The sequence below is a fragment of the Pezoporus flaviventris genome, unplaced genomic scaffold, assembly GCF_033815535.1.
Source record: "Pezoporus flaviventris isolate CSIRO_AGI_PZ_B2104156 unplaced genomic scaffold, CSIRO_AGI_Pfla_v1 ptg000013l, whole genome shotgun sequence".
In the NCBI taxonomy this organism is placed as follows: domain Eukaryota; kingdom Metazoa; phylum Chordata; class Aves; order Psittaciformes; family Psittacidae; genus Pezoporus; species Pezoporus flaviventris.
This window is the reverse complement of record NW_026892561.1, coordinates 6,495,651-6,516,749: the sequence shown is the minus strand read 5'-3', so window position 1 is coordinate 6,516,749 and position 21,099 is coordinate 6,495,651. Positions and strand designations below refer to the sequence as shown.

Genomic DNA, 21,099 nt, shown 5'->3' with positions numbered 1-21,099 from the left:
AAAGGTCACAAGCTGTCTTGGGCAGGACCTGTTCTTATTCCTGCTTGCAAGGAGCTGGATACGAGGCCCCAGCTCCTGCAGCACTTCTCTTCAAAGTTTCTGTGAGGAACTGGGGAGAGCCTGTGCTCCACAGCAAAAGGAAAGAGCTGCCTCCTGCCCCCAGAAAATGGGGGGATGCAAAAGAAGGGAGATTAAACAAATCAGGAGGGTCACTGGAATGCACCAGGGACTGGGTGGCATAGTGGTCCCATGGAGATGTGGTGGTGGTTGATACTGAGGGAGTGCCATGAGTTCATACCATGGTGGTGGCTGGAAGACAGCCTTTGTTTTATGATTTTTTTTTAATTTTAGGGAGTCTGGGGTTTTGGTTTGGTTTTTTTTTTTTTGCCTAATCCTATAGGGTCCCTGAGGAAGATGTTGGGAATCCTCCCCTCTCCTTGCTCATACTGGAGGGACTCAGCATCCTGCAGAGACTGCAAGAGAAATCACAGGATTATTCCCCATGGTGATTATCCTGTGATCTCTCAGGGCTGCTTAAATGGGAGCTGATTACAGCTAGAAAAGGAGTAAATTGTGTAATTAGAAAGGGGGAAGAGGGGAGGATTTAACCTCTGCCTGAAGGTGCCAGTTTGGGGAGAAGAGTGGAAAAGAGAGCACTGAGCAGTGCCTGTGCTGGGACCCATTAGGCACTGGAAGGGATCATCGCTGACCTCATTCCTGGCTGCTCCTGCAGTCTTTGGCAAGCCCTTGGGTCTTTCCATCTGGAGAAAGATGCAAGTTTCTTTTTCCTGGATCTCTTAGCCAGTTTCTTTGGGAAGAAAGGGGATCTCCCTTGTGCATGTACACCTTGCCCCAGGCTTGCAATGTGGTTTGCAGTTGAGCGGGCTGGCCACACTCAAGCATTAGCATCACCCCACATTTCCCTATGGAACTTCTCAGAAATGGTGAGAAGAGACAAGCTGTTGCAGGACGCAGTCCCCATGGGTTCTGTGTCAGGTTTAAGTTGACTAAGGCCTTTCTTGTCACTCTACACAGAGCAGGAAAGAGCATTTTGCATCCCCTTCCTCTTATTATTGACCCAGACTGGCCTGGGCCAGAAAATGCATCTGTTCCCATCACAGACAAAAAGCACACAGCAGAACTGCTCTCAAAGCCATGGTAAGGGAGGCTATTAATGTGAATATTATTCATGCCAGGAAAAATTGCCAATTACCTTCCTATAGAACCACTCTCTGCCCAGTGAGCCAGTAATTGCAACATCTAACATTTGTCACTGAGCTCTGAAAGCACTTTGGGGATGAAATAGTGACAAATGGCTCTGGACTTGAAAAATACGGGGCAAAAAGTAAAGTTTCAAGGTAGTGGATATTCAGGAGGTGTAAAGGGATGCAGGGGAATCTATGCCCACTTAAACCTCACATCCTGGGGATGCAAGAATTTGGCTTTATCTTAGCGTCACCCTATGTTTTAATGGTGCATAACTGTACTAACATAGATTGTTTAATAAACTGAACAGAAAATTAGCATGTAACATGAGGTGGGGATACTGCCAAAGGGGCTTCTTGTGTGCTTCTTGATTAAGAAAGTCACTGTTCAACTGGAAGTGACTGAAATACGTTTTCTCCTTTAACAGCAAAGGGGAAATCCATCCTTTCCTTACTCCTTTTCCTCCTTGGAGGAGGAAGGAAAGAAAAAGTCCTTTTAAGAGCCACAGGGCTCTGCATGTTGACTTGTTTGCTCCACTGGACTGCACTGAAGGCCACATTTCACTCCTTGCCTGTCCCTAGGTGCAGCACCTAGAAATTCAACGAGTTTAAACCGATTTGGGTACTCTTGTCAGCTGCTGAGGGCTTCGGGAGCCCAGAGGCTCCAGAGGACATGCTCCAAGGCCTGCGAGAGGCACATCTTTGTACCACAAGCTGCATGGAAATCTCATTGTCTTCCCTGCCTGTCAACGGACAAATTAACTGCATGTATGATGGCTTATTTCATGGGGTTGTTTGGAGCTCCACCTGTGTAGCCAGAAGGAGAATTTAGTTGGCTGCCTCCAAAACACTGTGGCTTGCAGTGTGTAAAAAGTCTGTCCTTTAAATTGCTTAAGTGAGTGACAGGTGTAATTTACCATGTCAGCTGTGACAGAAACAGCCTCGCTCTTTCCTGAGGACCAGCCCACCCTTCTCTTTCAACAAAAACCAATTTCCGTTCAGATTGCTGCTTTTCTTCACCCTGAGCTCCCCCAGACACCCTTTAGATGTACCAAAGGGATTGTCTTTTTGTGCTGCGAGTGCACAGACGGATGCTCGTCCATAATCAGGGCCTTAAGTCAGCCACAAACAGCTAAGTATGTAAAATAACAGAAAACAGTGCAAAAGTGCAAGTGTAAAGGGAATGCATCTCCCTTCCCACAGCTCTTACCTTGGGGTGAGGGGTCCCTCGCCTGCTTCTGTCACAACACCCAGCTTCATTCCTCCTCAACACCCAGTAATTTCACCCCCTTTACCAGAGCCACGAAGTTTTACCCTCAGGACCAGCTCTATTTTTAAGCTCCAGCTCCCATCCTCCACACTGACACTCACTGGCACTGATTGACAGTGACCCCAGCCTCAGCGGAGCCCCGAGCGGATCGATGCGGCTCGGCGCTCGCTTGGCCACGCCTGTCGCTATAGAGAAGAGGCGGGGCGGAGCCGGCCCAAGCGGTTTTCCCGCCTTCGCTGCGGCGCGCGCGCTGGGGACGTTACGGCTCCCCCCGTGTCCTTCGCTGTGAGGCGATGGTGAGTGCGGGTTGGGTTGGGTTGGGTTGGGTTGGGTTGGGTTGGGTTGTGGGGTGCGCGGTTCCCCCCTCCCCGCCGTCCCCTCAGTGTATGTGTGCTGTGCCCCTCCTGCAGAGAAGGAGCCTGGCCCCGAGTCAGCTGGCCAAGAGGAAGGTGGGTGAGGAAGAGGAGGAGGAGTGGCATCCCCCGACGGTGAGTGAGGGGCCCGGGATGTAGCAGGCTCAGGCAGGGTTGGGGGGAGCTCGGCCTTGTTGGGGTACCGCAGTGGGCAGGGGCTGTGGGGTGGTGGAGCTGTTGCTGTTGCCCTGGTGCCTGACTGGAGGTTGTCATCATGCCCCCTCTTCTTCTAGGGGCTGAATACCAGGCCACGAGTTTATGCTGTTTTCATATCTATGTCTGGCGGGTGTAATTGGTAGAACAACTTCAACATTTACAGGTCGTGCGTTGTGGTTATGGAAAAAGCTATCCCTAGGAGAGCTTCCAAGTGTTCTGTGGGAGGGTTGGTAACTAGGAATTAGTAAAACAAAGCAATGTTATGGTGCTGTGTTCTGTGACATGCAGGTCAAAGAGTGCTACCTACTGCTTTCTGTGTTAAATCCCTTTTTCTACGCCAGCAGGTGGTTAAAACCATGCCTCAGTCTGAAGAGGAGTGTGTTAAATCAGGGCACACATCAATGACTTATTTATCTTCATGCTTTGCTAACCGTTTGAAATCTAAGTTTCAATGTGAGGCCTTTCACCTGCATGACAACAGGTGCTTTGGGAGCCTCTGGGGACTTTAATGTGTTTTGTTCCATGCTATTGACCCTTCCGTTTTTCTCTTTGCTTTTTGGGGGGAACAAGCCTGCCTCCAGGTTACAAGGGGTAGCTGTTTTCTTATCTAAGAGCATATTTTAACCTTCATGTAGTTAAACTTTAGGTCATCATGACCTTGGTGGTGTTGCTGTCTCTGTCCGTTGGCATTGGGGGTGAGTAATGATTGTGTCTGTTTAGAGGTACTTAGCTGGCTAGATGGCTTTTCTGTGTGGTTAGGTGCTTACTGAGTGTGACAGCAATGCATCTCTCTTCTGGTCTCATCAGGTGCTCTTGAGTTGTTTTGTCTTGGTTCTGTTTTTCAGACTCGGAAGAAGCAGAAGCCTGTCAGTGAGACAGACAGTGCAGAATGTTACAGGTCGCCTTTCCGGAAACCCTTGACTCAGTTGACCAACAGACCTCACTGCCTGGATAGCAGTCAACATGTAAGTGGGTGTTACTGCTGGCCCACCATAGCAGGTGGGCTGCATATGCAGCTCATTCATCAAAGGAGTCCAAATGCTTCCATGGGCCCATTTAATCAGAGGTATTGTGGAAGTGCCACACACACTGAGAGACTTTAGGAGAGACCTTTTGCTAGCTCCAAATATTTAATGTTGAAGGAAGTGTGGTGGGGATTATTTTCTGTAATGGAGATCTTGAACAAGATTGTTCTGTGCGGCCTAGGTAAAGGACAGTGCCCAAGGACATGGGTAGCTTGCCACATAGATGGCTCAAGTGCTGTCTGCTTTGCCCAATTCTCTCTGTGCTTCCACTGCTGGAGACCAGGGGCTGGACTGGCTGCTTTCTGATCCAGCATGGATGTTCCTGCAATGACAGCCCAGCTCTTTTACAGGAAGTGAATTGCCTGACTATATTACCAGGGCAGAGGAAAGCAATAGTATTTAAAGAATTGAATAATGCCAGTGGATTTAAGAAGATTGGGGTTATGAAAGATCAATTTCACACATTGGGAAACCCAAAGGAGTAGTTTAAAAAAACAGAACTGGTGGGGGAAATTGTGCTGGTTTGTTACTTTCTTTTGGATATTCTTGAAAATAGTTGGAGTTAAAGCTTTAATAGGTCAAATAGAGGGACTCGCAGCACGTGGCAAAATCGAGTTCCCAAAATGTCCTGGGCTTGCCTTCCTGAGCAATCTCTGATTTCAGACTTCTTAAGCATGCGTAAGGTGTCCCTGCCCACGGCAGGGGGTTGGAACTAGATAATCTTAAGGTCCTTTCCAACCCTAACTATTCTATGATTCTATGATTCTGTGTTTTCTTTCTGCATTCCTAGGAGGCTTTTATCCGCAGCATTTTGTCCAAACCCTTCAAAGTCCCGATTCCAAATTATAAAGGTAAGATGAGGAGGTTTAAGGATTGTCTGTGCTAACTGACTTGGGTAAAACAGATGATGCTCAAGCCTGTCGTTTGTATCTGTGGGGATTACTGTTATTTTTTGCACTGATGCATATGTTCCAGAAATCCTGACTTAATTTTGAAAGAAAAATACTGGCACGTTAGCAAAGTCCTCATATTTCTTACTAGTATTTAGTCTGGATAATCCTACACTTCAGAATTGGATTTTGTATTCTTACTGCTATGTATTTGATGTAGTGCCAGAAGATTGTACTGCCTATTGCAAATACAAAACCAAGATGAATTCCAAGTTATGAAGGCTTCCCATCTAAATAATACCCTAATGATACTAACAGACAGAAGGCTGTAGGTGAGAAAGAAAGTATGTGCCAGTTTTCTTTCTACTTGACTTGGTGTGTTGAGTCTCAAGGTGATCTTCAAAGCATGGCAGTTTTGAAGTTCAGAGCCTCAGCTGGTTTGAATCAGTGAAACACAAGATCTCAGAAACAGATGGACTTGCTGTGCCCTTCTTCCCCTTCACCCTCCAGCTGAAAAATTCAATTGCAGATCAACTTGTTTCACTCAAACCTTAGTTACAGAAAACATGTCTGTAAGCAGATGCTGACTGAAATGTCACACCCAAAAAGAGTTTGTCAAAGTTAGCTTGTGGAAAAGCAGAACTGTTAGGAGGCTGAAACAGAACTGTAACAGGGAAGCTGCTTTCTGTGACTGTTATCTTCCTTTCTTAATTAGGAGATGAAGCTGTTTCATGTGCTCTCTTCTTGGAGTGTACTCATATTGCCTCAGCTTGTGACACACTCACTTTGCAAGGAGCTTTAGCATTCATTGGCCAAATTGACCCTGCTTGAATCTTTCCAAAGAAAAATCAATCCTGGGAGCACAGTTGGCTGAGTTTTGATGGGAAAAGGGGTTTTATGCATGTTCGTTTTGTGTTCATCTCCATTCCTAAACTGTGACATCAAAATACAATACTAGGAAAAGAAATTCATGGTTGGTTTCTGCTTTTTGCAGAAATTGGCTCCAAGGCCAAACGTGAATATTGCTCAGCAGAGAGCATGTAATACCTTAGAGTAAGTAATGCCAGTATGGTGCTAACTGTGATACTGTAAAACTTCCACTGCTGTTAAAGATCAATTCCTGACCTTGCATAAAAAATACAACTCTGGCTAAGCCTGGGTTAGGTGATCCAAAAAGAGAATTTGACCCAGTATACATTACATGTGGGAATGTATTTACAGAACTGCTAAGACATGTTCTGGAGCCCTGCTTGTCTCTGAAAAGACTGGAACAACAACCTTTAGGTACCAGGAATAGTTCCTATGCCCAGAGAATGCTCAGGGAGTTGTGCCTGTCTGTGGTTGGATGTCAATAGCACAGATCCAGGATGAAACCATCAGTTACCTTGTAAGACAACTTACACTCTTGTGTGTCAGCATATGTCATCTGCTGCACCCAGTTGTGCCATTTTGGTGCACCCAATGTGGCAGACAGCCCCATTGCTCCACCTTTGCCTCTGTTCCTTCGTTCTTTCCTGCTGCAGAGCTACCTGCTATGTATTGGCAGAGTGCTGCCAAGCAACCACACTGCGTAGGTTTGCTGTCCGCACCAGTTGTGCTTGCATCTCCATTCCAGCACCCAGTTAATTCACTGTTCCTAAACATAATCAGACTCTTCTGCAAGTCTCTGCTTTCTTCCAGGAAGAGGTTGTTCTTTGAGTGGTGCCTTTGTTTGCTTTCAGGGCCGCTGGGCTTGCGTGCGCTGGGTATCAAACGGGCAGGGCTGAGGAGTCCTCTCCATGACCCTTTTGAGGAAGGAGCTCTGGTTCTGTACGAGCCCCCACTGCTGAGTGCCCACGACCAGCTGAAAATAGACAAGTGAGTCATCACCTGGCACAAGTGCTTCAGCTCTGACCTTGTTTGTGTAGGGTTTATGTGCTTTCTTCCCAAATGTGTCTGAGCTGGGGTCTAAGCATCAAGGGAAGTTTAGTTCCAAGTATTCTGCCTCTGAATTGGTTCAGACATGGTAACAGTTGAAGGAGTGTACCCATGCTGGATTGTGTTCTTCCTCAGGCTGTTTCCCACTTATCAGAAATTCAAACCTTTGGCAGGGAATGAGTATGCAGACATGGAGAAGCTGCTTAGAAAATCTTATGGCTTAGTTGTTAGTCAGGAAACATCAGCATCTAAGGACAAGCAAAGGGAGATGACTGACAGTCAAGTGTTAGACTGCCTAATGGTCTTTACTCTGAAGTAGTACCTTTTGTGCTGCAGTTGTAACTTAAAAGGCTGACTGCTGGATCTTCATGGGCAGAGCAGGGGGTTCCTCTTTAGTAATGCAGTTACAATACTGTTACTGAAACAAGGAAAATAATTATGACTCTAACTGTGTCTCTGGACCACATTCTGCCCTTCCTTTAACTACAGCCCGAATGTATAGTTTCACTGATGTGTTTGATTGTAGGTCAGGCCCCTGTGACTTTATTCTCAAAACTGAATTAATCCATTTTTCACTTTCTTGTTGGCAGTTGCTTCCCTCATGCCACTAGGGAGTCCTCAGTATAGCAGTGAGATTTAAGAAACCTAAACATACACTGTGCTGAGTTCATTAATCACACTATTGTCTTCCTTGACTGCCTCCTGCAGGGACAAAGCACCTGTACATGTTGTGGTGGATCCTGTCCTCAGTCGTGTTTTACGGCCCCATCAGAGAGAAGTAAGTTTTCCATTGGGACCTAAGGGTATGGCTGGAGGACTTTTAAAAAGCTGCAGTTCCTCTGCTGGAGTTGTTACCCACCAGCTGTGAGGAGACTAACAGCCTGTGGCAGTCTAAGAGACTCTAATCCACTGCAGATGCAAAGCGAAACATTTGTTTTAACCATCCTCTTAGAGGTCTGAATGCTGCCGATATTCTCTGTCCTGTGCTGGCAGTGTTGCAACAGTCCTGTTTGTCCTAAAATAATGTGGAAATTTACTGTTTGATTATGGGTAAGAACTTTCTCTTTTCTTGCCTCTGATCTAGCAGGGTCACAGCACTCGCAGCCCTAACATGATGCTGCCTAATGCACATGTCTTCTCTATGGGGCTGGAGGTCTGGTTAGCTGATAGTGGAAACCAGGGAATTTGTGACCATTGTGGTCACTGATGCACAGGTCTTGAAAAGCGCATTGGCTGACTTCTGTGGCACTAGTGATGCCTTAGGAAAAGACCAGATTCTGCCAGGTGATGGTATCTTGCAGTGTCAGGGGTGAAAGTCCAGTCTTTACTTATCTTGAAGACTGGAGATGCAGCTCTGCTAAGTAGAATTTGGTATGGAATGTGATGGGATATAGTTGTAATAAATTACGTTGCAGCCCAGGCTTGAGTTGGGCAGAGCAGACTGTGTTTTTCTGTCAGCAGAATGAATTAGATTTCATAGGTCTCTGAGCCATGAAACACTGAAGCTCTTCCCTCTGGTACCATGGTTCCCTACACAGTGTGGAGTAGATTCCTGCTTCATTGTGTATTATTCTGAGACTACCCTTTGTAGGTGTGAGCTGTCTGACCCATGTAGACATGGAATTCACCAGTGGAGAGTGCTGAAAAACATTTCATATCATAAATATATATAACATCACAATATTAAAATAGTAGGTACTAACCTCCAAATACCTAATGTAGGTATCTAGACTGTTTGAAGTTTGTCACAGATGCAGTATATAATCATTTAAGCCTAGAGGCAGCACAGATGGAAGCTGTGATTGCTGATCTTGCAGGCTAAGCAGGTCAAGCTGGATGTGTCCCTGTATGGGAGATCTTCAGATGGCTCTGAGAGCACTGTAGGCTGCTCCTAGCAATACTTTCATCTCAGAGTTGGTACTGAACCTGTGACCCAGTGTAATGCTCATCTCTGGCTACATAGCTGGAGGCATTCTGGTTTTGGGTAAGATACTGCCTGCTGGTGCTTTTATCAAGTAACAATAGTTATGTTGGTGTCCTAGGCACAGTGTCTGTTTTTTGAGCTAGATGTCACTGATAAAGCAGTCTCTGTTCTAGTCCGATGAATGAGTCTCTGCCTGCTAAGATTTCTGTGCTGCTTTATTCAGATGATGCTCCCAGGCTGTTGTACAGCCTTGTTCTTTGTAATGTGTTTTGGCCAGTTGCTGGGAGGTCACCTAACTGGATCCCCAGCCAAATGCACTCTTTTAGTCAGTAATATATTTTTTAATTGTTCAATTGGCTTAAATAAACTTCATTAAGCTGTTGGTAAGGGCCTGAGAAAGAAAAAGGCTTGAAAGTGCAAGTGAAGGTGCTCAGTCTTCCAGTCCTAAATAGTGAAGCACAGAGGGGTGAGTCCACCCAGGTGTGTTTAGGTTGTGTCCCTCACTCCCTGCTCTGTTGACACAAAGCAGGGAGATTGTATGTTCCCAGCATAATGTCCTGTTTTTTTTTCCTGACTCTGTCATCACATGATAGAGGAACATTTTACAGAGTCTGTCTGTTTGGTTTTATTTTTCCCCTTTTATCTGCCTTGGTGATGTGTCAGAGCCTAATACGGGGCTAAGCTCTTCTACCATGTGATGTGGGCTCAGCCCTGTGTCTTCGAAGCTAAATCGGCTTTGGACCTTGAGTTCCCAGGTGAGTCATTGTGCTTCTAGACAGAGGTGATGAAGGCTGCTGAGGGTATTCTGGGAGCTAATTGGGCAGCAGAAACAATCCTGCTCACCCTGATTCTGTGTTCTTAGAACTGTCTAGTTGAGTTTTGTTAAGATGATCAACTTCTTTGCAGTGATTGATGCAGGTTAGCTGATGGCCTGAGCCTGTCTAGTGCTGCCAAGTGTAGAAATTTCTGGGAATTCATGCCAGAAAGCTAGTTATAATTTTACAGCTAAAATGTAGTAAGATTGTTTGCCTGTTATGAGGTACACACTGGCACCAGTAATGTTTCAAACCAGATGTGGCTGCATTTTAGCTGTGTCTCAGGCGACTTCTCTCTGTCTCATTAGAACACACCATGTCCCCAGGGATGTGCTACACAGATTTGCTGTTTGTTGTAGTATTAGTTCTATGTGTTGTGGTAATGAAGCTGTAATGAAGTTGACATTTTGCTGATGCCCCCCATACTGCTCTGAGAGAACAATTTTTTGGCAGGGAGTGAAATTCCTCTGGGACTGTGTGACAAGCCGGCGCATCCCTGGGAGCCATGGCTGTATCATGGCAGATGAAATGGGACTGGGAAAAACCCTACAGTGCATCACACTCATGTGGACGCTTCTCCGGCAAAGTCCAGACTGCAAACCTGAAATAGAGAAAGCCATGGTGGTGTCTCCCTCCAGCCTGGTGAGAAACTGGTACAATGAAGTAGAGAAATGGCTGGGGGGAAGGATCCAGCCACTGGCCATTGATGGAGGCTCCAAAGAAGAGATTGACCGTAAACTAGGTACAGAAATGTTTGCGAATGGTGTGGTTGGCTGTCTTTAGGTCAAAATCTTGCATTGGAAGAAGCCTGCAGCAGCTGATGCGAGCATGTCTGAGCTGCCATTATTGCTCAGGAGACTGACAAAAGTCTCTCCACTAACATGTTAAGATTAGGCCCTTACATGTAAGGTGATAGTTGATCTTTTGAAATAATCTGCGTCTAATCATGTGCTTAAGTTAGGGAGGTCCCAGTGCCTCTTCTTTGATTCAGCCAAAGAAAGGATTGGGTAGAGGTGGGAACGGGGAATGGAAATGGGGACACTTGTGGGGAAAGGAACATAAGATACTGCAGAGTATTGAAACAGATTTTCCTATATATTTTAAGGCAAAAGTTTTGACTACAGAGCTTGAACCCTATTCTATTAAATTTCCTCATCCCTCTTGTTTTCTTTTTCCCTTTTCCATCTGAAGTTGGCTTTATGAATCAGCGTGGCCTGCGAGTGCCTTCACCCATCCTGATCATCTCCTATGAGACCTTCCGACTCCATGCTGAGGCACTGCAGAAGGGCAGTGTTGGGCTGGTCATATGCGATGAGGTACAGGAGAATCTTTTGCTGATGTTTTATTCAAGTCTGGGCAGAAATGGCTCTGCTTTCTTGAGCAGGGAGGGCAGGAGGAAACAAGATTTAGTGGTGGGCAGCACCCATTCTCATATTTGAGAGGCTCTGGGTAACTGGCTCATCCATACTGCATGAGCCCAAGCAAGAGAGGGTATTTTCAGGAGCTGAGATAGGGTTAAAATCCAAGTGGTAGTAACTGCGGCTGCTTTGTAGGACCCTGGCAGGGTGGGAGAACCTACTAGAGCCCTCTCAGTGTGAAATACTTAGCAGAAAGGAGGTCCACTGCCTGTTCTCTGACTCTGGAAGAGGCTTTACTCTGTTGGGATGGAAGTGCCCTGGCTCACAGATCACCAGATCAGGTTTTCATTTGTTTCTGCCTTTTCTAAAGTGAGAAGTACTTTTTATTTGACACGGCCTCATGTTCAGCCCACTAATTTTTAACTTGTCTCTGTTTTAAGCAAGAGGTTGGACTGGAGACACCGGAGGTCTCTCCCAACCTAAATGATTCTGTGATTCAGCATGCTCTTGTTTGTAGTGCTGGCTGCTGTCAGCCATTTTATCTGGCTATCTTATTCTGTGCTTGTGGGGGAGTTTGAAGGGCACTTCTGTGGCAGGACCCTCTTCCCCTCTATGAAGTCTCCTGCTTGGGGCAGAGAGGTAGGAAAGCTGGGTGAAGAGTTACCTCGTATGCTGCTTGTTCAAGAAGAGACAGACCTGGCTTGACTCCCTGCTTTGAGTGCTGGATATAGCTTTGCCAAGCCTGTGCTGCCAAGCTCTCCTTTCACATGGCTGAAATGGAGTTGTTTTTTGATTTATCGTTCCTTCTATGTGGTTAAAGGTAGTGAGAGCCAAAGATGCTCTGAAGGACAAAATAAAACAAATGCCCTCTGCCTCCTTGAAGTGATCGAAGTGGGGGGCCTCAGCCACTCCTGAGGCATTCTCTGCTGCTAGTTAGAGGGAATTTGTTACATAGCGGTGCCACCCAGTGGTTTGGGTTTGTATTTGCTAGAACACTGCCGAGAGTAGCTTAAAAAGAGCAAGCATCCTCGTAAGTGTAACGGTTGAATATACATACAGCACATAGTCCACTATCAGGAATGGAAAGAGTGATGAGATGCTTTGTAAGAGATTACAGCATATCAGTGTTGATGAGGATGTCCAAGATGCTTCTCATCAGGGCTACTGTATTTATCAGCTTCATTCCTTTTGTTTTCTCTTTTTCAAAGGGCCATAGACTGAAGAACTCTGAAAACCAAACATACCAAGCTCTCAACAGCTTGAATACACCTCGACGAGTCCTTATCTCAGGCACCCCCATTCAGAATGACCTGCTTGAATATTTCAGCTTGGTGCACTTTGTCAATTCTGGCATCCTGGGTAAGAGGTGAATGTGTGAGAGACATGAAGGAGGGGGAAGTTGCTGGTGAGGCCTCCCCTAGCTACCAGTGCCAGCAAAGGCAGCATCCAAGCCGTTACTGAGGGGAAAAGTTATGTGCAGATTGGAGACTTCTTCTCCTTCAGTTTTCATCCAGAAAGTCTAGATGACGGTCCCCTTTTCTGGAGGCTGTATATATCTTGTATCCAACGGGAGGCTGAAGTGACTGGTGCAAGGTGGAATGGTGTACCCTGTGACAAAGCTAGGCAACAAAGCCTGAATTTCTGGCATTTGGCCATCCCACTTTCAGATAATCAGAGAAAGCCAAGGGTGATGTCTAGCATATTCGGATTTAAGACTGCTCTTGATTTTTAAAGCAGTGGAGTTATGTGAATATGGGGTTAACTTCATTTGATAGAAAACAGTCCGGAGGAGAGATACTGATAAGTGTGAGTTTTCAGGATCAAAGACAACCTACAATTGCTGGTAGCAGACTGAAATATTCTATCTTTAGTTCTTATATTCTGCTTATGTCTCCAAGCTCTTTTAATTTTAAAAGCAAAGTAGTCTTTATATCCTCTCCTGCATCACTCGATTAGTAGCAGCTCTACTTCTTTCCAATGTGGAACAGCTTGGTTTTGTCGAGAGGTCATTTTTTCTGTCAAGGAATGAAAACAAACCAATCTGTAAATCATTTCCTTGTTGCTGTAATTTATCACCTATGTTTGTCTTGGATTGTTGGGCATCAAGTCCAAGAGGCTTCTCATTAATTCTAGTGCATGCACAACTCCAGTTAAACACCATTTGTCAGATTCTTAGTCTTACTAGCAGATTTTGGGACATATTGTTTTCTGTTCAGCTGTTCTACCCCCCCCCCCCCCCCCAGGGTTTCTCAAGTAAAGGATGGTGGTAGATGTTCTACATCAGTTTTTTCCATGCACTTCAATTTTGGGTAGTTACTACAGGGAACTGATGTGGTTTCCTCTGCCCCCCCCGGACCTGTACTTTGGGCAAGACTAGTCTCAGTACTTCCAGTTTGTTTTTTCTGAGGTGAGATTAGTACTGTAACTCCTGCCAGCAAAGCTGCATGCATGCAGTAGTAATTTTTCCCACTTTCAGCCTGTGGCCAGTAATAAGCAACTGATTACAGATAATTTTGGAACAGGCACACATAATGCCTGTGCTGTTGTTTGCAAGGACAAAATCTGGGAGTAAAAGTATAGCTCTAATGTGAGCAAAACCAGTGTGTGCCTGAGTGGACTTAGATTTAACTAAAATTGTATGATCTTTGGCGGTGCGTTGTTGTTGGAATGCAAGCTGGTTTTCTGCTGTACTCATTTGTCTGCCTTGTTTGAATCTTTCCTGGCTAGAAAGGAAAACAAATTGTGCTGATGGGGCGAGAGTTTATTTTATCTGCTGGGTCCTGTGCTTGTGGTATGTGGGGTACTGAGCAACAGTTATTTAGTAGTAATTGTCATCTTTTAAATTCTGTTTTGTACAGGGACTGCACAGGAGTTTAAAAGACATTTTGAAATTCCCATTTTGAAAGGCAGAGATGCGGATGCAAGTGAAGCTGAGCGACACAAAGGAGAAGAGAGGCTTAAAGAGCTGATCAGTATTGTGAACAGGTGAACTTCATCCCTCTTCTGTTTTGCATGAGCTGTCAGTGTATGTTGGTATCTTTCCAAATTACAGTTGTAGCTTTAATGAATTCTTTTGCCAGTTACTTCTGTTCAGCAAGTGATTGTGAGAAGTATTTATTGCCAAAGAAATCTTTAGTCTGAAAAATAGCACACTGAAACGGCATAGGTAGCTGCAGCCACCTCCAAGCAAGAGTGCTCAGGTACTGAATCATTGACTGTTATGTTTCTGTTTTCTCCTGGGATCTGAATAGCCAGGCAGCATCCTTTTATTTGTGTCAATGTAACTACAGTGTAGACTGAGTCAGACTTGAGATCTGTCCAGCCCAGATGTTGAGTGGCAGATGGAAAGAGTATGAGGAATATAACTCAGTTCTGTTGTTGATTGCCCAAGTCACGAAAGAGTCCAGCTCACACTTTTATAGCTGTATTGGCTGTGTAAGGATAATGGGATTAGACTAGGAGTGTCAGAGATGTGACTTTTGATCCCCAAGAAGCACCTCTGTGATGTAAAATTGCTGTCTTAATTCTCTCTGGTTAATTTTTTAGTATATGTTTAAACCTGGTTTCTTTTCTATGCATGGATACAACCAATTTATCCACATCTGCTGGCAATTGCTTGTCTCAAAGAACTCTTACTAGAGACTCTCTTGAATTCTCAGCATTGCTGGTTCGTCTTCATTCTCTTTCTTTTTTAATCTGAGCTTTTGCAACCATCACAAATACAATTCTGCAGCTCATAGTCACGGTAAATTGAATTTCACACCAAGTACAGCCTCTCTGTAGAGACAGCCCTGACCTTGACTCAGGTCTGCTTACAGAAGCCCAAGAGAAAGGAAAGGTTGGGAGGAGAAGAGCTTGTTCCTTCTTGACATGCATTTATTTCTTGTTACAGTTGATGGAAAAGAGGTGTAAAAGTGTGCCAGGAATAGTTATACCTGGCTGTGTTGAGTGAGCTCTGTCCTTTCCTTTGTTGTGGATTAGCCATGATACACAAATAGGAGAGGTAAAGCATGCAAGTAGTAACAGATGAATCTGATGAATTTGGTAGGAATTACAAATAAGATAGTGATGCCAAGATGTGGAATCATAGGTCCAAGGCTGTTAAGGGCCCTGGGGAAGACATCTAATCCATCTTGCTGTAAAGTAGAAGTTGTTAGACCTAAACTGTCCATTACTTAGCCCCCACCCAGCACTAAAGACCTTACAAATTCCCCAGGATGTCTTTGCAGTTAGAAAACGCTCTTAATGTGTAATGTAAATCCTCCTTACTGCAGTTTAAGCCTGTTACTTTTCATCCTACTGCTTATGGGTTTGGAGACCAGATTATTCCTTTCTTTAACAGCCTTTGACAGATTTGGGGGCTGTCGTATATCCCTGCTGTTTTTCTCCTATAGATTTCTTAACATATTTATGATGTTTTCTGGCAGAATTGGGTTTCTGCACTTCTTTTTTTATTCTGGTTGCTCAGTTCAGCACTTGTTTTAGTCCCATTCTGCCTTTCCTAAAGTGTGATAGAACTGTTCTGTGGGGCATTTCTAGAGCCCCAAAGGTTATGCCCTTTGAAATCTTGGGCTGGACAATGAACCCATCTTAGCTGCGAGTGGCTACGAAGTTATTACATGGGGAGCTGCCTGCTTGTACTTTGGGTTAAGTCCGTAGTGTGTGGTGGTTAAATCCTGTCCTCCTTTGCTCTCTGTGCTACTGGTTGCAGCTCAGGTTGAAAACGAGTCTGAGGAAGAGCTGAGTTTCTCCTGTAGGGGACTGGGCTCTGTTAGGTGAAATCATGCATGATGCCTCCAAATCTCATGAACTAAATTTGGAAGCCTCACAAAGACAGCAGGTTATATTGGGCTCTGTAGCATGGGCTGATGGAACCTCTTAGCACAGTTTTGTGTGGTTGATAGTTTCTGGCCTTTGCTGTGTGTTGCACTGTCCCAATTTTTTTGAGATAACAAACAGACTGTGTATTGAACTCATGAGGAATAACAGTGATAAAACAGGGGATTGATGTTATCCAAGCACCTGATCTTATTTTTCCCTCCCTCCAGGTGTTTAATCCGAAGAACTTCAGACATCCTGTCCAAATACCTGCCGGTGAAGATAGAGCAGGTGGTCTGCTGCAGGTACCAGAAGGCATGCTCTGCCTGGGAAATGGGAGGAACAACACAAAGGACTAAGAAGTGGCTAAAAGTCCTCCAATTCTTGTGGTGACTGCGACTACTTCCCTTTAAGAATAAGACTGTAGTCACTGGCAATATGTTGATTTTCCTTCTGAAGCAGGGATGAACAAGTCAAAACTGGTAGTTCTGCCAGCCAGCCTGGTGTGTTCTGGACATCTGTGTACAGCAGAACACTGGGCCATGCAGACTATCTGTAAGCTTCTCTTCCAGCTCTGGGCTGAGATATCAATGCTCTGCCATCAGCCCTGGGGGCAGTTCTAGGCTTTCTGTGCTGTAGCTAAAAAAATAATAGGGCTAAAAGGAACACCCTTCAGTAGATGAAGGGAAGATGGGGTTGGTTTGGTTGGAGGCTGAGACTGCAGTGCTCTTGGTCTGTTTCAGACTGACACCTCTGCAGGCTGAGCTGTACAAGAACTTCCTCAAGCAAGCCAAGCCAGTGGAGGAGCTGAAGGAGGGCAAAATCAGTGTGTCATCTCTCTCTTCCATCACTTCCTTGAAGAAGCTCTGCAATCGTGAGTTGTTCTACTCATGTAGTAGGTTTGGGGTTTGCACCTTTGGGATTTTTTTTTTTTGGGTCTCCCTTGTGCACACCACAATCTGAGCTCTGTTTGCTCTCCAGACCCTGCTCTTATTCATGATAAGTGTGTGGAAGAGGAAGAAGGTTTTATGGGAGCCCTGGACTTGTTCCCTGCTGGCTACAGCACCAAATCTGTGGAGCCCCAGCTTTCAGGTACTGTGGAACTGGACAGTATGAATGTGCTGCCTAACAGTCATGAGACTGTATTTAGTATCTTTTGCCCCTCTGAGGTTTGGAATTCGGGAACTTCTGCTCTAGCTTTCTTCTTTCTTCCTCTTTATTCAGGAAAGATGCTGGTTTTGGACTACATCCTTGCTGTTACAAAAAGCACTAGTAATGATAAGGTGGTTTTAGTGTCTAACTACACGCAAACACTGGACCTATTTGAAAAGCTCTGCAGGAACAGAAGGTTTGTCTTTGGATTCAGCAAAATGGGATGGGTTGGGGCAAGACTTGGCATCATCTTACCTTTAATCAAACCTTACTGCCAACCACCTAGTTCATACATCATGAGAGATCTGTTTCAGTGGAAGTTCTAACTCTGGAGCAGCCTGCACTGTAAAAGAAACTGGTTATTTTTAAAGTTTCTGTCAGCAGGAACTTGTGATTTGTCTTTTACCTCAGACATTCCTGAACTGGAACTAGTGTGCCTTGTGCTTTGGCTACTGAGGTCACTCAGCAGAAAAGTTCTGGCCCTCTGCAAAAGCTCTTAAAGCCCAGGCCACTGTTAAAAAGCTTTTGTGAAAGATTTCCCTTTCAAGTAGGATGCTGTAAAGGTTGCAGCAGTCTGATTGTAGTAAATGCTGTGTATTCCAGGTATTTATATGTCCGGCTGGATGGCACCATGTCCATTAAAAAGAGAGCAAAGGTCGTGGAGCGATTCAACAGTGCCTCGGTAAGTAGAACTACCACATGTGAGCGGCTTTCCTGCCAGCATTGAATGCTGTGAGCTAAAAGTATGCCTACCTCTGTAGTTCAATCCAAACCTGCCTTTTTCCACAGAGCCCTGAGTTTATCTTCATGCTAAGCAGCAAAGCAGGTGGCTGTGGTTTGAATTTGATCGGGGCTAACAGACTGGTTATGTTTGACCCAGACTGGAATCCAGCTAACGATGAGCAGGCCATGGCTCGTGTGTGGCGGGATGGCCAGAAGAAGACATGTTACATCTATCGGCTGCTTTCGGTGAGTCTTACTCCTCTCACCTCCTCAACATGGAGCTCTTGGTGCCAGCCCAGGCTGCAGCTGATGTGATTGTGATCAGAAAGGGAAGAACTCTTTTATGTTGGTGACCAGAACTGACTGGAACTTAATTGCTCCCTGCCCTTAGATATGCTGCTGTGAAAAACCATGAAGGTTCAAGCTGGAGGGTTATTGCTGCAGGCCTTCGTTTCTAATGGTGACTGGCTTCTCAGAAATAGAAACAAAAGTGGCTTTCCAGACAAGATGCTACTTTGATGTCATTTAGGCATCTGAGTTATTTAATTTTGTGGGGTGTCTGATGCCAAAGTTGCTGTTTTCCAGTCTGGCTGCAGTCTGTTTTGGTTGGGTGTATGTGTACTTAATAAATGATTCCCAGAAATATAGCAGCTTTTGGAATAGGGCTGCCAGTTAGCAGGTGGAGTAGCTGCTCTGTACAGGAAAAACACAGAGGAGACTAATCTTGCTTCTTGAATGCTTTGTCCAGCAGTGCCAATAGTGATTACTGCTCAGAACAGTCCCCTGTCTGCCCTTGTTCACCTTCACCTCTCATTAGTTCAGACTCTGTTTTTTTGTTTTGGTTAGTTTTTGGTTTATTTTGTAAGCTTGTGTTCCTTTGATCAATTATTAATTTACTTTGACAAAACACATACTCTGTCTCTTCTTTTTCTCTGACCTGGCTGCACCTGGAAGCAGGTTGCTCCTTTGCTTTTAGAACTACGCAACTGGTCTGTGAATCATGACTAATCACCCCCTCCTTTGTATTACCTCTGTTTGCAAAACAGACATTTTGCTCTTTTAAGTTTTTGTTTTAACAATATAGTGTACTGTACTGGGCTCTCTGCACAACTGTTCTAGAAGCAGGCATCTCCCTCCAGACAGCAAGGGTGAACCAGCAAGTACTGCTGATGTGCCTCGCACCCAGGGCAAGCCCTTGTTTTCTGGGAAGAGATTGTATTTGGTTTAGTTTTAGTTTTTTGTCAGGAGTGGCTATAGCTGCTCAACTTCTTTCCCTTCCTTCCTGTCTGCACAACCCAGTGCAGTGTGTGAGCTCCAGCCACAAGCGACAGCTTCACCTCTTCTTTATCCACATTTCTGTTGAATTACTCCTGTAACCACATGAGATATGGCTAGAGTGCAGTTAGTAAAACTTGCCTGTCACCTGGATTAGTCTGGCAAGGCACTGGGTGGTCCTGACAGCTTAATGGTGTTTGATCTGGGACACTTTCCCTTTAACACTAGTGTCCCAACTGTGCTTCATCTCTGACTATCTCTCCTGTAGACGGGGACCATAGAGGAGAAGATATTCCAACGCCAGACCCACAAGAAGGCCCTCAGTAGCTGTGTGGTGGATGAGGAGCAGGATGTAGAAAGGCATTTCTCACTTGGGGAGCTGAAGGAGCTCTTCACGTTGAATGAGTCCACCACCAGTGACACCCATGACAAGTGAGTATGCTGAATAACTAATGGCTAGGGTCAGCAAAGAAAACCCCTCAGTTTGGTCAGTGATTCAGGTGTTCCTCAGGGAGCAGGAGAAAGAGAGAGAGAGTGCCTCTAGTGTGTCTCTGATTCTCAAGCTGTTAACCACTTAGACATGAGCACTTTCTTGCTGTCCTCCCTTCCTGTTGTCTTAGAAAAACTGTGCTGGCTGGACAAGTGAGCAAACTACCTTGTTGCTACCTGTGTTTGGAGGCTGTAAAATACTGCAGCTAATGAAAACAGGAATTGATCAGAGCTGTTCAAATCGGTGGACCTCAACTTGGTCCTTCTTTGCTGCTCTCTTCCTGGTGGTTTGTGATCTCCAAATGCTGAATTGCTTCCACTGCCAAGGTTAATCCATCTGCTATGAATTCATGAGGCAAACCCAAGTGCTTTTCTGGGGACTAAAAGAATCCTCTTCTCCATCATCTGCCTTTTTCCCCCACCTCTGAGACCTGTGATATTGTAGCCACCAGAAAGAGGACAGGGAGTGCAGGAAAATGCTTCACTGCAGAAGTTAAGATTCTTAGTTCAGGCAAGAAGTGAAGAGGATTAGTTTTAAGCTGACTCAAAGCTTAGCTCTGTGGGGGTATCTTGTCTGCATGGCAACAAGCCTTGCTGGCAGGGCTTCTGCTGTTCTGTCTCCTTATGTAGTAGCTCAGTAGGGCATCTCCAAAACAGCCTGAGCACAGCCCATGGCTATGGTGGAACCAGGATGGAGTGTTTTGGAGTATGGTGTGCTCTCTTGCACATGGGAAGTCTGGCACAGGGCTAAGGTGTTAGTAGGAGGGGTGTTCACTTGAGATCTGCTCTAAGCAACATCCCTCATCATAACTAAGCATGGAGGGGGGAGGGTGCTACAAAAACCAGAACCCCAGGATTTCCAAAAGATACATCATTCCTTATGTCACATGGCTGTGTTTAAATGAAATGCGGTAATAATTAATCCTGTCCAAAAGTCCAGTTGCCAGTGGTGCAGGTGGAGGGGAGTCAATCCCAGTGTTGATGAACTGCATTTCTGCATTTTTTTAAACAGCCTGTGAGCTGAAGAAGTGGAGGAATTTTGCACTGATCTTGCACTGCCTCTGTTACAGGATCAAGTGTCGTCGTTGTGTGAACGGCCACCAGGTCCGACCTCCTCCTGAAGGGTCTGACTGCACCTCTGACCTCTCCCAGTGGCACCACTGTGCTGACAAGCGGGGGCTACAGGACTCTGTGCTGAAGGCTGCATGGGATGCTGCTGTCACCTTCACTTTTCATCACCACTCCCATGAGGAGCAGAGAGGGATCCCCTAACAGGAGGTTACTGTCCCCTGTGGGGGCAAGGGCAGGCTGCTGTGGCAGTCTACCCCACTTTAATCCCTTTCAAGGAAAGGGGCAGCAGGTAGCAGTACATGCTAGACTGTTCTGTAGCAGAAGGGCATGCTGAGAGGCTGGAAGGCTCTCAGCATTGCTGTCTACTGCAACAGCAAGGAGTCAGTGGCTTTTCTCTGTTGTGGGTATTACGCATCTGAGAAACAGCCTCTGGGAACTGAGAATAACTGGACCTGGTGTGTTTGATCAGGTTCAGCCCTGGTTCTGAAGCTGTTGGTGTCTGTGCCTTCTACTCAGCCAAGTTTTGTCTTCAGGTTTAAGTTAAGCCTGGAGTTTCATAGTACTTGATGTGCACAGTCATGCTCTTCTTGACAGCTAT

The 21,099-nt window shown here is 45.5% G+C and overlaps 1 protein-coding gene across 1 annotated transcript; it reads left to right on the top strand.

The window, feature by feature from the left end:
* The first annotated feature begins 2,766 nt into the window (after nt 1–2,766).
* Nucleotides 2,767–20,876, top strand: RAD54L (RAD54 like). Its single transcript, XM_061451343.1, has 18 exons — nt 2,767–2,771; nt 2,886–2,963; nt 3,890–4,009; nt 4,860–4,920; nt 6,681–6,816; nt 7,585–7,654; nt 10,069–10,357; nt 10,807–10,931; nt 12,182–12,332; nt 13,832–13,958; nt 16,022–16,096; nt 16,535–16,665; nt 16,773–16,883; nt 17,016–17,139; nt 17,547–17,625; nt 17,733–17,912; nt 19,210–19,373; nt 20,501–20,876. Exons 1-18 carry the CDS (start codon nt 2,769–2,771, stop codon nt 20,700–20,702), a joined length of 2,226 nt encoding a protein of 741 aa, XP_061307327.1. The 5' UTR covers nt 2,767–2,768; the 3' UTR covers nt 20,703–20,876.
* Nucleotides 20,877–21,099: the final 223 nt, after the last annotated feature.

Excerpts from the sequence above, each read along its gene's own strand:
- RAD54L (XM_061451343.1), top strand. Across the intron at positions 2,964-3,889 it reads AGGAGTGGCATCCCCCGACG|ACTCGGAAGAAGCAGAAGCC; the intron begins GTGAGTGAGGGG and ends TCTGTTTTTCAG. Across the intron at positions 10,932-12,181 it reads GGCTGGTCATATGCGATGAG|GGCCATAGACTGAAGAACTC; the intron begins GTACAGGAGAAT and ends TCTTTTTCAAAG.